The sequence below is a fragment of the Phascolarctos cinereus genome, unplaced genomic scaffold (genome assembly GCF_003287225.1).
Source record: "Phascolarctos cinereus isolate Bilbo 61053 unplaced genomic scaffold, phaCin_HiC Scaffold_7;HRSCAF=346, whole genome shotgun sequence".
Taxonomy (NCBI): Eukaryota; Metazoa; Chordata; class Mammalia; order Diprotodontia; family Phascolarctidae; genus Phascolarctos; species Phascolarctos cinereus.
The window spans coordinates 122,875,847-122,889,000 of NW_027556180.1; the positions used below are offsets into that span (position 1 = coordinate 122,875,847).

The following is a 13,154-nucleotide window of genomic DNA, read 5'->3' on the forward strand; positions in this document are numbered from 1 at the left end:
GTTGGAGAAGAAAATGGCAAGCCACTCCAGTATCTTTGCCAAGAAAGCCCAAAATGGGGTCACAAAGAGTTGAACGTGACTAAAACAACTGAACAACAAATTATTATTACCATTATTGCTTTTATTTAAAGATAGTATAGAAGATCTGGTTTTTGAAACTTTTTTTTAATAGCTCACACTTAATAAAGAATCTAAGCTTTAGTAGTTTTATTTAGAGTAAGGCTTAATGGAAATTTTTGTTTTTAAAATGGATATAACCGAGTGTTAGTTCAGACTGAGACTTATACAGTGGAAGACTTTAACTTGACATCATTATCAACACAGGTTACAATAATCAAGTCAAAAGTCTTCACTGATCATTTTCATTCTAGGGGCATCTAGTATTACTTCAGGAGCTGGGTGGATATTTGAAGTTAACATTGATCTAAGAGGTTGTTGTATGTGACATTACTAACATGATTTTTAAAAAAATATATTTATTAAAGAAGTCAGGACTTTGACAGCATCATTGAAGTGAATGCCAAGACAGATAAAAATGGAAAAGGGTAAGAGCTGGTGAGATATACCTTAACCCAGGGCAATTGTTCCCATTTTTATATGTGATCTAAGTGATACTGTCAGGATTTATCTTTTAATAGACTTCAGATTCCCATGTCATATTCCTAACTATTTTTGATCACGAATTTAATATCTATGGTAGTCTATGGTCAATTTATGGATACCGAGTTTTTTGTTACAGGATCATTAGCTTTCATAGGTTCAACTATCAACTCTATGAAGATTTCTACATCCAGCCCTGAACTCTCTCCTGAGCGCCAGCCTTTCATCACAATTGTCTTTTGGACATCTCTAACTTGATGTCCAAAGGCATATCAAAATCAAAAAGTCAAATGTAGAACACATTCTCTTTCCTCCAAAACCCTCCCTTCCGCCATACTTCCCTATTAATATCAAGAGTACCACCATTCTCCCAATCACCCGGGCCTTCAATGAGATAGTGTGTAGCAAAGTACCTGGCACTTATTATACTTGCAATTATTATTGTTGTTATTATTATCTTCATCATAGACTCTTCACTTTCACTTATTGTACATATACAGCCTGTTTCTAAGACTTTCTACCTCCACAACATCTCTTGTATATGTTCCCTCCTCTCTACTCATATAGCCACCATCCTAGTACAGGCCCTCATCATCTCTCACCTGGGCTATTACAGTAGCATTCTTATTTGTCTCCCTGATCAAGCCTTTCCCCCTCCAATCCATCTTTCATTCAGCTGCCAAAGTAATTTTTCTGAAGTCTAGGTCTGACCATGTTTCACACACACACAATTCCAGGGGCTCCCTATTGTTTAAAATATAAAATCCTCTGTTTATTTATTTATTTTTGGTTGGGCGATGGGATTAAGTGACTTGCCCCGGGTCACACAGCTAGTGAGTGTTATGCGTCTGAGCAGATTTGAACTCAGGTCCTAATGACTACAGGGCCAGTGCTCTATCCACTGCACCACCTAGCTGCCCTCTCTGTTTGCTTTTAAAGCCCTTCACAACTTGGCCCTTTCTATCTTCTTTTTAAATTTCTTTTTTCTATTTTATTTTTATTTTTAATTTATGGAATAAAAAAGCATTTCCATAACATAGTATAATAAAAAAGATGATTACACATGGAACTGCAAATAAATTATGTACAACTTGTTATTCCTTTTAAATATATAATAGCATGTAAATTTCTTTTTTTTCCTTTTTTTCCTCCTTTTTTCCCCTCTGCTTCCTGATGGCTAAGCAAACTCATTTAATTGGATCCACCCTTCAGGATCTTCCTTTTTGTCAGCTTAGTGTAAGGATAACTCTCTGAGTTCTAAAGAATGTCTGTGTGTGTGTGTGTGTGTGTGTGTGTGTGTATGGGGGGGGAAGGGGGGATGTCCTATCACCTACTAGCTTTCCAGCCATGGGCTAATGGTTTTCTAGGCAAGCCTGTATCTAGAATGGGGCCTTCTCTTGTTTGTGTTTTCTTTTCTTTTGATACATGGCCTTTTAATATTTTTTTAATTTTTAAAAATGTATTTTGTTTTCAATTTACGGAATAAAATAAACATATCCATAACAATATTGTTGCACATGAAACTGCAAATCTATTATGTACAACTTGCTATATTCCATTTAAATATATAAGAAAATTATCATTTTTTTCTTCCCTGTCTCCACCCCCCCTTCCAGCTAAGACAGATGTATAGATAGATATACATACATACATATACATATATATGAAAAATTATTCCATACATACTTCTATTTATCAGCACTTTCTCTGTATGCAGATAGCATCTTTCTTCATACATCCTTTATTGTTAATTTGAGTATTTATAATAGTCAAAATGACTTATTCGCTGAAAATTGTTCTTAAAACAATATAGCTGTTACTGTTTATAATCTTCTCTTGGTCTTTTGAGATCTTAAAAGGTAGCCTAAATCTTCCCCTTTCCTGGGCATTGGCATAACTAAATTAAATAGATATAGACATAAATATACACATATATGTGTAAATGTATATAACATAGATATGTTCACACCCATTTACATACATACAGTAGCATAAAATAATTTTTAGGAGTCACAACTACATGGGAGGCAGTGAGTCAGAAAAAACTTCATATAGGAAGTAGCACAAATGAGGATCAGTTGAAGGTACTGGGAATGTGTAGCCTGAAGAAGAGAAGACTTCAGGAGGATATGATGGCTTTATTCGTGTATGTGAAGAGCTATCACTTGCAAGAGGGATTCAGGCTTGTTCTCCTTGGCCCCAGAAGACAAAACTAGGAACAATGTTGGGGAAGTTGCAAAAGAGGAGAATTTAGGTTCTTGGTAATGAAAACTCTTTAACAATTGAGGGCCATAGACTTCTCTGGGAGGTAATGGGTTCCCCCTGACTACAGGTTTCACAACTGGGAAAGGCTGGTTGATCCCTTGTTGGGGATATCATGGATTCAGATCTGGTGGTTCTAGATGATTTCAGAAGTATACTCTAATTTGGAGATTCTGTGATTCTGAGTCCCAGGGTGATATTCCTTACAGCATCTAAAATAAAACAAAAATGACAAACACCTATTTAGTACTGGGTTACTTAATTTAAATCATTTTTTTCAAAAAGAGATCAAGCTCTGGATAATCTCGTCAAAGTGAAACCCAATCAGAATGAAAATATCACTGGGTAAGACCTACTTGCTCCTCATCTCTATGGGATAGTCAAAGGAAAAATGAAATTGGCTTTTTAGGGGCATTTCTAAACTTAAAAGCCTTGTTTGTACTCATGATTAATAATATTAGCTGACTATCTCTAACTGGAACCTACTTTTATCCAAGTGAGGTGGAGTAACTCTAGGAGTCATAGTTATCAGTTGAGATAATATGTGCAGAGCACTTGGTAAACCTTGAAGTATATAAATGTTAGCTATTATTATAAATCAGGTGGCATATAATAACTGGTTTCTGCGAATAGTGTAGCTCAGATTAAGGGGATGATTTGGTCTTCTCTGTAGGACTAGAAGCTAGACTTTTGATGTTCTTTTAGGGATGGAAATGGCCACCATAGTTAGGGTAAAGCTTTCTTCTTCTTCTAGATAGCATAAATGTGGCTATTATATTGGATAATCTATAATATCCATACCTTCTACTGCTTCCTCTATTCATCCTAGATAATATTCTTTATGGAACTAAATAATACCTCTATGCATGAGGTTTCTGTGGCCCCCTGATACATGAGATGAATTAATTCTCTTACCTTCAATGACAAATGAAAACATGTACTGTGTGCCAAATACTATATGATAAAGCTAGAAATAGAAACAAAACCTGAAAGAGTTCACATTCTAATGAGGGAAGACTCTATCTATCTATGTATCTATGTATCTACACACAAACAAATGTATATGTGTGTATACATGTATGTGTATATACATATATACACATGTATGTATGTATTTATAGAGAGATAGATAGAGAGATAGATGGCAGTGGTGGCCAGAGAAGGGTGTTTTGGTTTAGAAAGCCATAGGGATGATAAGTGGAGCCAGAGGGGAGTTGTTGACATATCTTTTCCAGTAGAAATTGAAGATTTGATCAAGGTCCTAGAGCTAGAAAGTATGAGGGCAGGGTAAGGAAAGAGAAAGGAAGGTACATACGATAGGGCATATGGCAAGAAGATATCCTATAGGTGGAATATGATGCATGGTTGGGTTTGGCTAGATATAATGAACTACATGAACTTATCAACCAAGATAGTGCAGGACAGGGCAGGGCAGGAATTCCAGAAATGACAGAGTTAAGTCTCCCAAGGGAATTAACTTGAAGCATGGTCTTTGAAGGTCTTATGATCTGGGGAGTATAGCAGTAGGTCAGGCAGATGACAAGAAGGTAATGGGGTGCAATGTAAGTTCTCCTTTCTTTTCCTTTGTCATTATAATAAGGACCTTGGTCTATTTCTGTGGTGAATGGAACTGAGTGAGAATGAGGAGCATAATAAAACCAATCATCTTAAAATAACATCCTTATTATTTAAAAATGGAATAGTTAATTATATCTACTTCGTTGAATAGTGATTTGCTATATCTCCATACAGCAAAGCATGGTTATTTTTACAATGCCCATTTTGGGCTCAACAAAAGGGATATATCTTTGAATAAGGTTGTTTTTGTTAAATAAGAAATTTAAAAATTGTTAAAATAAATCATTACATAATAAATTAACAGGTAATGGTCATTATTTGTCCTGAGGTTAAAAGGGGTATCATATTACTCATTTTTCTTAGGAGATAGTTCTGGTATGATGTTCCCTGACACTCAATATTCCAGAATTTATATACTGTTTTAGAGAAAGTGTATATTTACTATTTCTTAAATTAAGGCATTGTTCATATTTTAGAATATATTCCAGCTGACCATCACTAACTGGAACCTCTCTTTTTGTTTAAAGAAAACAAGATATTGATAGTGTCATCAAAGTGAACACTGAAAGAAACAAAAATACCCAGAGGTAGGACATGTGGAGCTGTTTACTCTTTCTTGTGCCTATATAAATGCATTAGAATTTGATTGTTTAATCTGGGAAGGTTGAAATAGAATCAGGGAAGCTCAAGCTCAAATTGAGCACTTGCGTTTCAAAATGAAAACACACTGGAAATCTAAATGTGATTGATAAATTCAAATAGCATGGTGCATTTTGTGCTTTGGTATAGCTTGTAGCTATCTGGTATGGTGTTTGAGAGACACAAATTAGTGGAGTGGAAAGAAGCCTCGCTTTGCAATCAGAAGATATGAGGTTCAATTCTATTTAACACAAATATTATTAAGTGTTTATAGGCAGCTAGGTGGTACATTGGGTAAAGTGCCAGGCCTGGAGTCGGGAATACTCATCTTCCTGAGACACCAGGTACGGGACCTTGGGCAAATCACTTAACCCTGTGCACCTCAGTTTCCTCATCCGTAAAATAAGCTGGAGACAGAAATAGCAAACTACTCCAATATCTTTGCCAAGAAAACTCCAAATGGGGTCACAAAGTGTCTGATACAGCGGAAACTCAACAACAATAAAAATCAAATTTTTATTCAAGGCACTGTACTAAGAACTGGAAATACAAAAAACAAAACAAACACAAAAATGAGACAGTTCCTACTCTCAGGGACTTTATATTCTACTCTGCTATGTCCGCTTTCCACCACTAAAAGGCTATATGATCTTGGCCAATTTCCTAACTCTCTTTAAGTTTAGATTCAATACTCTAATCAATAAAATACTTGTGCTACTCACTCCACAGGGTTGCACAGAGAGGAAAACACAACACAACACAATACAACAATATTGTAAGCAGAAAAGTGCTACACAAAGATGAGCTGTTATTTTTCTTATTATTTTGAAAGGTTAAACAGGATTTTTGGTCTTAGGTTTTTTTTTTAAATCAAATTGAATGTTTCATGTATTCATTTATTCAAGGGCTTCTACCTCTTAAACCTCAGTTTAATCCAAAGGTTTTCTTTCATGCTGGGTAGTGGAATTCAACCTATCGTCAGTCTTTACTCTGGAGACTGTCAGAATTGGAGCTGTGCATTGAGTATCAGCTCTGAAATTTTATTTTTACATGATGCTGCTCAAATACTTAAACCCCCAGAGGCTTAGCTCCCTTATCTGTAAGGTAGGCATAATGACAATAACAGTAAGAGTAGCTCACATTTGTATAGTGTTCTAAAGTTTACAAAATGTGTTATATATATACGACCTCACTTGGATATTGTAACGTTTATAAAATCCTTGGGGTTGTTCCAGAGATCAAATGAAATTTATGTATGTGTGTGTAAATGTGTGTATGTATATATATATGTGTGTGTGTGTGTGTGTGTGTGTATTTATAGGGATATGTGTACACGCATCTATACATACATATATACAAATTTCAAATACATACATACTATATATATATATATATATATATATATATATATATATATATATATATATATAATTTCATACATACATATGCACACAAAAATTTCATTTGATCTTTTGGAACAACCCCAAGAATTTTACAAACACTACAAAGTGCAAATGAGTAGTAAACCTTAACATTCTATAAACTTTAAAACAATTCTGTAAACACTCTGTAAACTTTAAAACAATATATGTATGGGGCAGCTAGGTGGCATTGTGATTATGTGCTGGGCCTGGAGGCAGGAATACTCATCTTCCTGGGTTCAAAACCAGCCTCAACCACATACCAGCTGTGTGTGACCTTGAGCAAGCCACTTAACCTGTTTGCTTGTTACCTCTTATGTAAAATGAGCTGGACAAGGAAATGAGAAACCACGCCAGTATCTTTGCCAAGAAAACCCCAAATGGGGTCAGGAAGAGTTGGACACAACTGAACAACAACAACAAGAAGAAGCAATGAAAGGCAGTATTTGGTTAATATCTGGCAGTGTTTGGAGCCTAGAAGACCTAGGTTCAAGTCCCATTTCTGACACATACTTTCTGATTAACATTAGGCAAGTCGCTTAACCTCTCTATGCTCTAGGCAGCTCTCTATAAGACTGTATACTGCCAAGCAGGTGCTGGCCTCTTTTGGGAAAGGAAGTTTCCTCCTCCAGAAGGTTCCTATATCAGTGAAGTTATAACCCCAATCCCTATTCCTATTGCTAGTAGTGTGACCACCATCAAACTGAGATGTTTTCAGTGGAATATCATGTCCAGATCCACAGATCTCTAGTCCCACAATCATTCTAGTAAACAAAGGAAACACATTTGCTCTTCAGGTGATTTAGGTGGAGTCTATCTTTTCAATAATTTAAATATTGCTTAGCCCACTGTTTTATTTTGGCTCGATAAGTGGACCCCACATACCTTTTCTCCAATTTTTATTAAGGTTTTTTTTTTCAAAGTGTGAACTGTTACTCTTGCCTTCATTTGAAGGCATTTCATTAGAGGTTTAGTTTTGGTTTGGTTTTGAATGAAAGATAGCTGTAGTTTATTTTGTCCATATATGTTTTTGCTTTGAAGACCAATCGTAGATTACTTGTCTGGTAAGGCCTTTTTAATTTAATTTTTTTAATGAACAAAAATCCATTTTCATGCACTCCTATCTCCACCGTCCACTTCCCACCTCCTTTTCTCACATCTGCACCGGGAAAAAAGAAAAAAAAAGAAAAAGAAAAACATCGTAACAAACGTATATTGTCAAAACAAATTCCTACATTAGATGTGTCCAAAAACTATATCTCCATCTGCACCCCGAGAATTAAATTTCAAATGTAGCATGGGCAGCAGAGTTCTCTTCAAGTTTGCACACTACTCATTTATTGATGCCGTGAGGTATGTATTTGACATTAACTTCCTCTGATCAGAACTTCATTTTTCACTTGAAGGGGTCAGGAGCTTGACAGTTACATCAAAGAGAATCCCTCAGCAAACAGAAATATTCCAGGGTAAGATTTATAGTTTCCTGCTTTATCTTTTTAAAATTCATGCTCAAAAAACAGAACTGAATTCTGTGAAAGTAGTGACATTCAAATCCTATGGCTTCTGAGAAAAAAAATCAAACAAACAATATTCCATACAGCACTCCAGCTTGGGATCATGCCAGGCAAAGCAGAACTAATTTAGCAAAAGATCGGGTATTATGTCTTTCTTGCCCCATTGGTTGCTCCCTGGTTTCTCTGAGAAGAAAGAGCTCCATTTATCCATATATCAGGTGCAAAAGTGTTGATTCTACTTTCAGGATATAGTTATATGATTTTAGACATCTGGATGAAAACATAATGTCATTCAAAAACCTGAAAGTTTCCAAATATCTGAGTGTTTGAGGTTTGGTAGTTACAGCCTCAGATAGTCTTCAGTCTGGTCTTCACAGGATCATAGTGTGCAGAGAATAGGGTATAAAAAGCAAGCCCACATGTGGACTCATGTTCCACAGCTGGGTGGCTCAGTACATCAGAGGAGGACTTGCTGATACTGCAGTATGTGGGAAACATATGTAGTTGTAATAAAAAAAAACATAGAATTTCACTAAGTAGGCACATACTGAAGGCTGAACAGTGAGACAATGATGGTTTTTTTCAGTGATGTGATTATATCATATTTAAAGGTATTATTTGTCACATTTCTAGAGCCATTACTACTTTTGATCCTTGTATTGTTTGTTGCTAACACAAACCACCATTTGTAGCCTTAGTGCAAAGTTATAAAACAAACAGAGGCAGAGGCTGAATAGATTAAAGAGGAAATTGGTTATATAGTTATACAGTGAGCTCTGTGATTGATTAGCAAGGTTTTCATGGAACATTGCATGTTATAAAGTTTCTCTGAAGTTGCCTTAAAGACACTTGCTGTTTGCCCTTCCTCATTGGATTTGGTAACAATGTGTTCCCCTCGGCATAGGGTAGGTGGCAATGAATTTTGGTATTACAAAATAGATATCATGAGGAAAGCAGAGTTTCAATATGGTATCTGTGATTCAAGTTGAAATTCTGAAATTGGATGCTTTTCTGGCCGACTTTCAGGTAAATTAAGAACTCCTTCACACATGTGAATATATGCATTGACAATATTTGGCCCTCTGGGGGTTATTTCTATGAACATTATGAATTTCTCAGTTTTAGAAAATGTGTTATTTTCTTGATATGAGTTTGACCTGATCTTTTCTTCATTGTTTACAGGGGCTCAAACCTGGACAATCTAATCAAAGTGAATCCTGCAACCCACAGTAGTATCCAGGGGTAAGATTTATGGAAATCTTTTCTTAGGATATGAAAAAGAATTTGGTCCATCTGCTAGTGAAAAATGTGCTTCAAGTTCAAATTTGACTTAACAAGGAGTATTTGGAGGGGTCAAGTGAGACTTTTTTGGCTGGCCACAACTATACAAATCAGTCGACTGATTTGTTTAATTAAAGCCTGAATTTTACAAAATTTAGCTTTTGGGAATACATGGGAATTTAAACAAGTATATCAATTTTAATATTAGACAGTTTGCTTTAATTAGGTCTAGACTACCAAATATAATAGAGTATTATGTTAGTAATAAATTTCCTCCAACCTTACCCTTCACGTAAATTATTAATAATACCAATGTTAATGTTAAGCATTTATCATAATTTTACTTATCATGAACTTGTTTTTTAAATGTTTAAAGATCCCAAGATCTTGATAATCTCATCAAAGTAAATCCAAGAACAGGAAAAGGTGATCAGGGGTAAGATTTAATGAGCTTCTCTAAATTTTATAAAAATTTTGCGAAAATGTATGAAAACTTAATGACTTTTTAATCCTGAGAAAATTCAAGCTTTTCAGTTAATTTATTACCAAAATATTGCTATTGGCCTTTGATTATATAGATAGATGGTTGGTTTTTCAAGGTTTACATCAATTTTTTTTATTTCTGTTTTTTTTTCTTTTTTGAATAAGTAGAAGCAATGTGGTATAGTAGAATGAATAATGAACTGGGACATAAGAGACCTGGGTTCTAGTCCCATATCTGCTGTTAATGAGCTGTATAACCTTGGACAAGTCCATTTACCCTTTCTTTTTTTTCCCCTTTATTTTTTAAATTTTATTTCTTTATTTTTAGTTTTCAACATTCACTTCCACAATATTTTGAGTTCCAGATTTTCTCCCCATCTCATCCCACCTCCCACCCCAAAATGGCATGCATTCTGAATACCCCTTCCCCTAATCTGCCCTCCCTTCTATCTCTGCCCCCACTTCTCCTGTCCCCTTCCCCTTCAATTTTCCTGTAGGGCACGACAGATTTCTATATCCCATTGCCTGTATATCTTATTTCCCAGTTGTGTGTGAAAACAATTTTTTCCCTTTCTCCCTCCCCACCTACCCTCATTGTGAAGACAAGCAATTCAATATAGGTTATAGCCATGCAAAACGCTTCCATAGTAGTCATGCTGTGGAAAACTAACTATATTTCCTTTCATCTTATCCCGCCCCCTATTTATTCTATTCTGTCTTTTGACCCTTTCCCACGTTAGAAGTGTTTGCTTCTGATTACCTCCTCCCCCAATCTTCCCTCCCCTCTACCATCTCCCTGCTCTTTTGTCCCCCCCCATTTTCCTTTAGGGTAAGATAAATTTCCATACCCATTTGAGTGTGTATGTTATTCCCTCGTTAAGCCAAATTCAATGAGAATAAGACTCACTCATTCCCTCTCACCTTTCCCCCCCACCTTTACCCTTTCTGTGACTTGGTTTTTTCCATTTGTAAAAAGATGAAATTGAATAAGATAATCTCCAAGTTACCTTTTAGCTCTAAAATTGTATGGTTCTGTAACTGTCTTTCCCTGACCATTTGTTTTGCCTTTTTTTTTCACTTTAATGTTCCTTTGACTGTGTTTTAGTCCATCAGAACATTATACCTGAGAAATAAGACAAAGAGCTAATTTCACCTTTATTTGCTTGTATGAAGCACATGACCTAACCAGAGACTAGGGGCCCTCCTTTCAATCCTCTATATAGATTTCTTAAAGTTAAGTAAATATATAGTCATGGGCAGGTGGAGATACAAAAGATGGGTCTCCATGATCCTGGAAACTGTAGAGAAGACTACACATACCTGCTAACTTCTTGATAGAAATGGAGCAAGTTCAAGTGAGGGCCAGGGTAGTCAGGAGACACTCCTCCTCAAACCACTATTCCTGAAAGGAATTAAATTAAATTTCTGTGTTTTACTTTCTTCCTTCCTTCCTTCCTTCCTTCTTCCTTCCTTCCTTCCTTCCTTCCTTCCTTCCTTCCTTCCTTCCTTCCTTCCTTCCTTCCTTCCTTCCTTCCTTCCTTCCTTCCTCTTTTTCTCCAGAAATTCTGAAATAGTGTACTATAAAGAGATTTCAGCCCACACTGGTAGATGAAAAACCTATACCAACAAAATCATAAGCACTTCAAAGGATGAAATAAGATCATGTAGGAATAAAATAAGCTGATGGGAAAATCCCAAAGTGTCACATTACTTTTCCTCATTCTGGTTCTTCTTCTATAACCGTCATCATTTCAGTACTACCTAGGATCATATTTCAATGGATCGTTGATCTCATCAATGTGGCTACTCCCTCTAGTGGTACAGCTTATAACCCATACATGTTTGCCCACCTTGTCTGGTTTTGTATGTATCTGCTTATAAATCCTTTGTAGTGGGATCTCCAAACTTCCTGGAACCCTTCCTCTAGCCCTTCTTACATTATGTGGATACCAATGGAGCATATGGACTGTTCATTGGTTATTCTTACATTATTAGCCTACCCCTGTTTCTAATCATCTATCTATCTCATGGTATCCTTAATGTATTCCATCTACCCAATTTTCCATTGATACCTTGCTGCAGCCTGCTTACCCCTTATACCATGCATCTATCCATGGTTGTTTGAGTTCTAACCAGTTTTAATACTTTGGAGCTTGTGACATTCTAAGACTTGCAGCCATACTACATCATTAGAAGGACATCATTAAATAAATGGGTCTTTGTTTCAGTGAGGCTTGGTACAAAAGTACAAAGTAATTTCCCAAAGGCAATCCAGATGCGTTCCCCTGTCCAACTCTGGATCCAGCTCCTTTTCTCTCTGTAGCATCTGTACAAAATACATGTACTAATGGATCATCTCTCTATTAAAAAAAATCGAGAGCCATCTTATGTTTTGGCAACCCAACATTAAGTTGCTAGGAGGGAATAAGAAAACAGTGTAAAATAAAAATTATCTCTTTAAGTGAAGGGAGGTGAATGTGATAGATGAGGTGTGAGTTTAAAGCAATGAATTAAACCAATTTTGCTTGGGTGTTTAGTCTTATTACAATATTTATATACAAACATATGCATATACTGTACATATGTATCACTATATACATTATATACTACCACATTCATTTATATAGATGTATCATATAGGAATAATTGTATGTACACATGTATGTATATACACATATGTATATCTATTTTTATATATACATATATATATAGGATATAGAATCAGCACATATTCATTTTATTTCCACAGTCCCCAGATGGAGCAAAAAAAAAAGTTATATATTACAGCATCTTTTTTATGCTTTGCTGATACATATTATAATTTCCTTTTTTTCCCTTACTCTTTGTGTAAGTTTGGCAGGAGAGAGTGAATAAGGAGAAATTTTGCTCTGCAAGTGAGAGTCAGACTTACTGAACCAACTAGTAAAATGCAATCATCATATGTAATAAGAGTCAACAAAATCTTAATGGCTTTCTGTTTTTACATAGGACTGAAGAATATCATTAAAAGCTAATACGTCTAACAGCAAGCATTTAATCAAATCAAATGGCATGCAAGTTCTGTGCTCAACACTTAGAATTTATTTCGTGCCCTTCTGTGTAATTGATCTGTTTTGTTTTTTTTTTAATATTTTAAGAAACCAAGACTTGGATAATCTCATCAAAGTGAACCAAACAGCAAACAAACCTCCTCCAGGGTAAGATACGCACAGGTTCCGGATCTAGTTTTCTCAAATGTATGCTCAAAAATCAACTGAATTGAGTACAGAGATTTCTGCACAACAAATCCACTTAAACAGCTACATCATAGCTCGGCCATAACTAAAATGGACACAGGAGGAGTCTTTCAGTGAGCCCAAACAAGCCAAAAGGAACT

General features: G+C 35.7%; 1 protein-coding gene across 20 annotated transcripts in view; it reads left to right on the plus strand.

Moving 5' to 3' along the window:
• The window catches only part of SCEL (sciellin), a 152,663-nt gene that overhangs the window by 97,948 nt on the left and 41,561 nt on the right, over positions 1-13,154 (plus strand). For 9 of the 20 annotated variants that reach the window (XM_078147214.1, XM_078147212.1, XM_078147211.1 and 6 more), the window contains 6 exons: positions 3,148-3,207; positions 4,968-5,027; positions 7,907-7,966; positions 9,197-9,256; positions 9,672-9,731; positions 12,916-12,975. In XM_078147214.1, the coding sequence (XP_078003340.1) occupies positions 3,148-3,207; positions 4,968-5,027; positions 7,907-7,966; positions 9,197-9,256; positions 9,672-9,731; positions 12,916-12,975 (360 nt within the window). Of the gene's footprint in view, positions 1-485; positions 546-3,147; positions 3,208-4,967; positions 5,028-7,906; positions 7,967-9,196; positions 9,257-9,671; positions 9,732-12,915; positions 12,976-13,154 lie in introns of all 20 variants that reach the window. The other 11 variants (XM_020973300.2, XM_020973293.2, XM_020973298.2 and 8 more) reach the window with 8 other exon arrangements.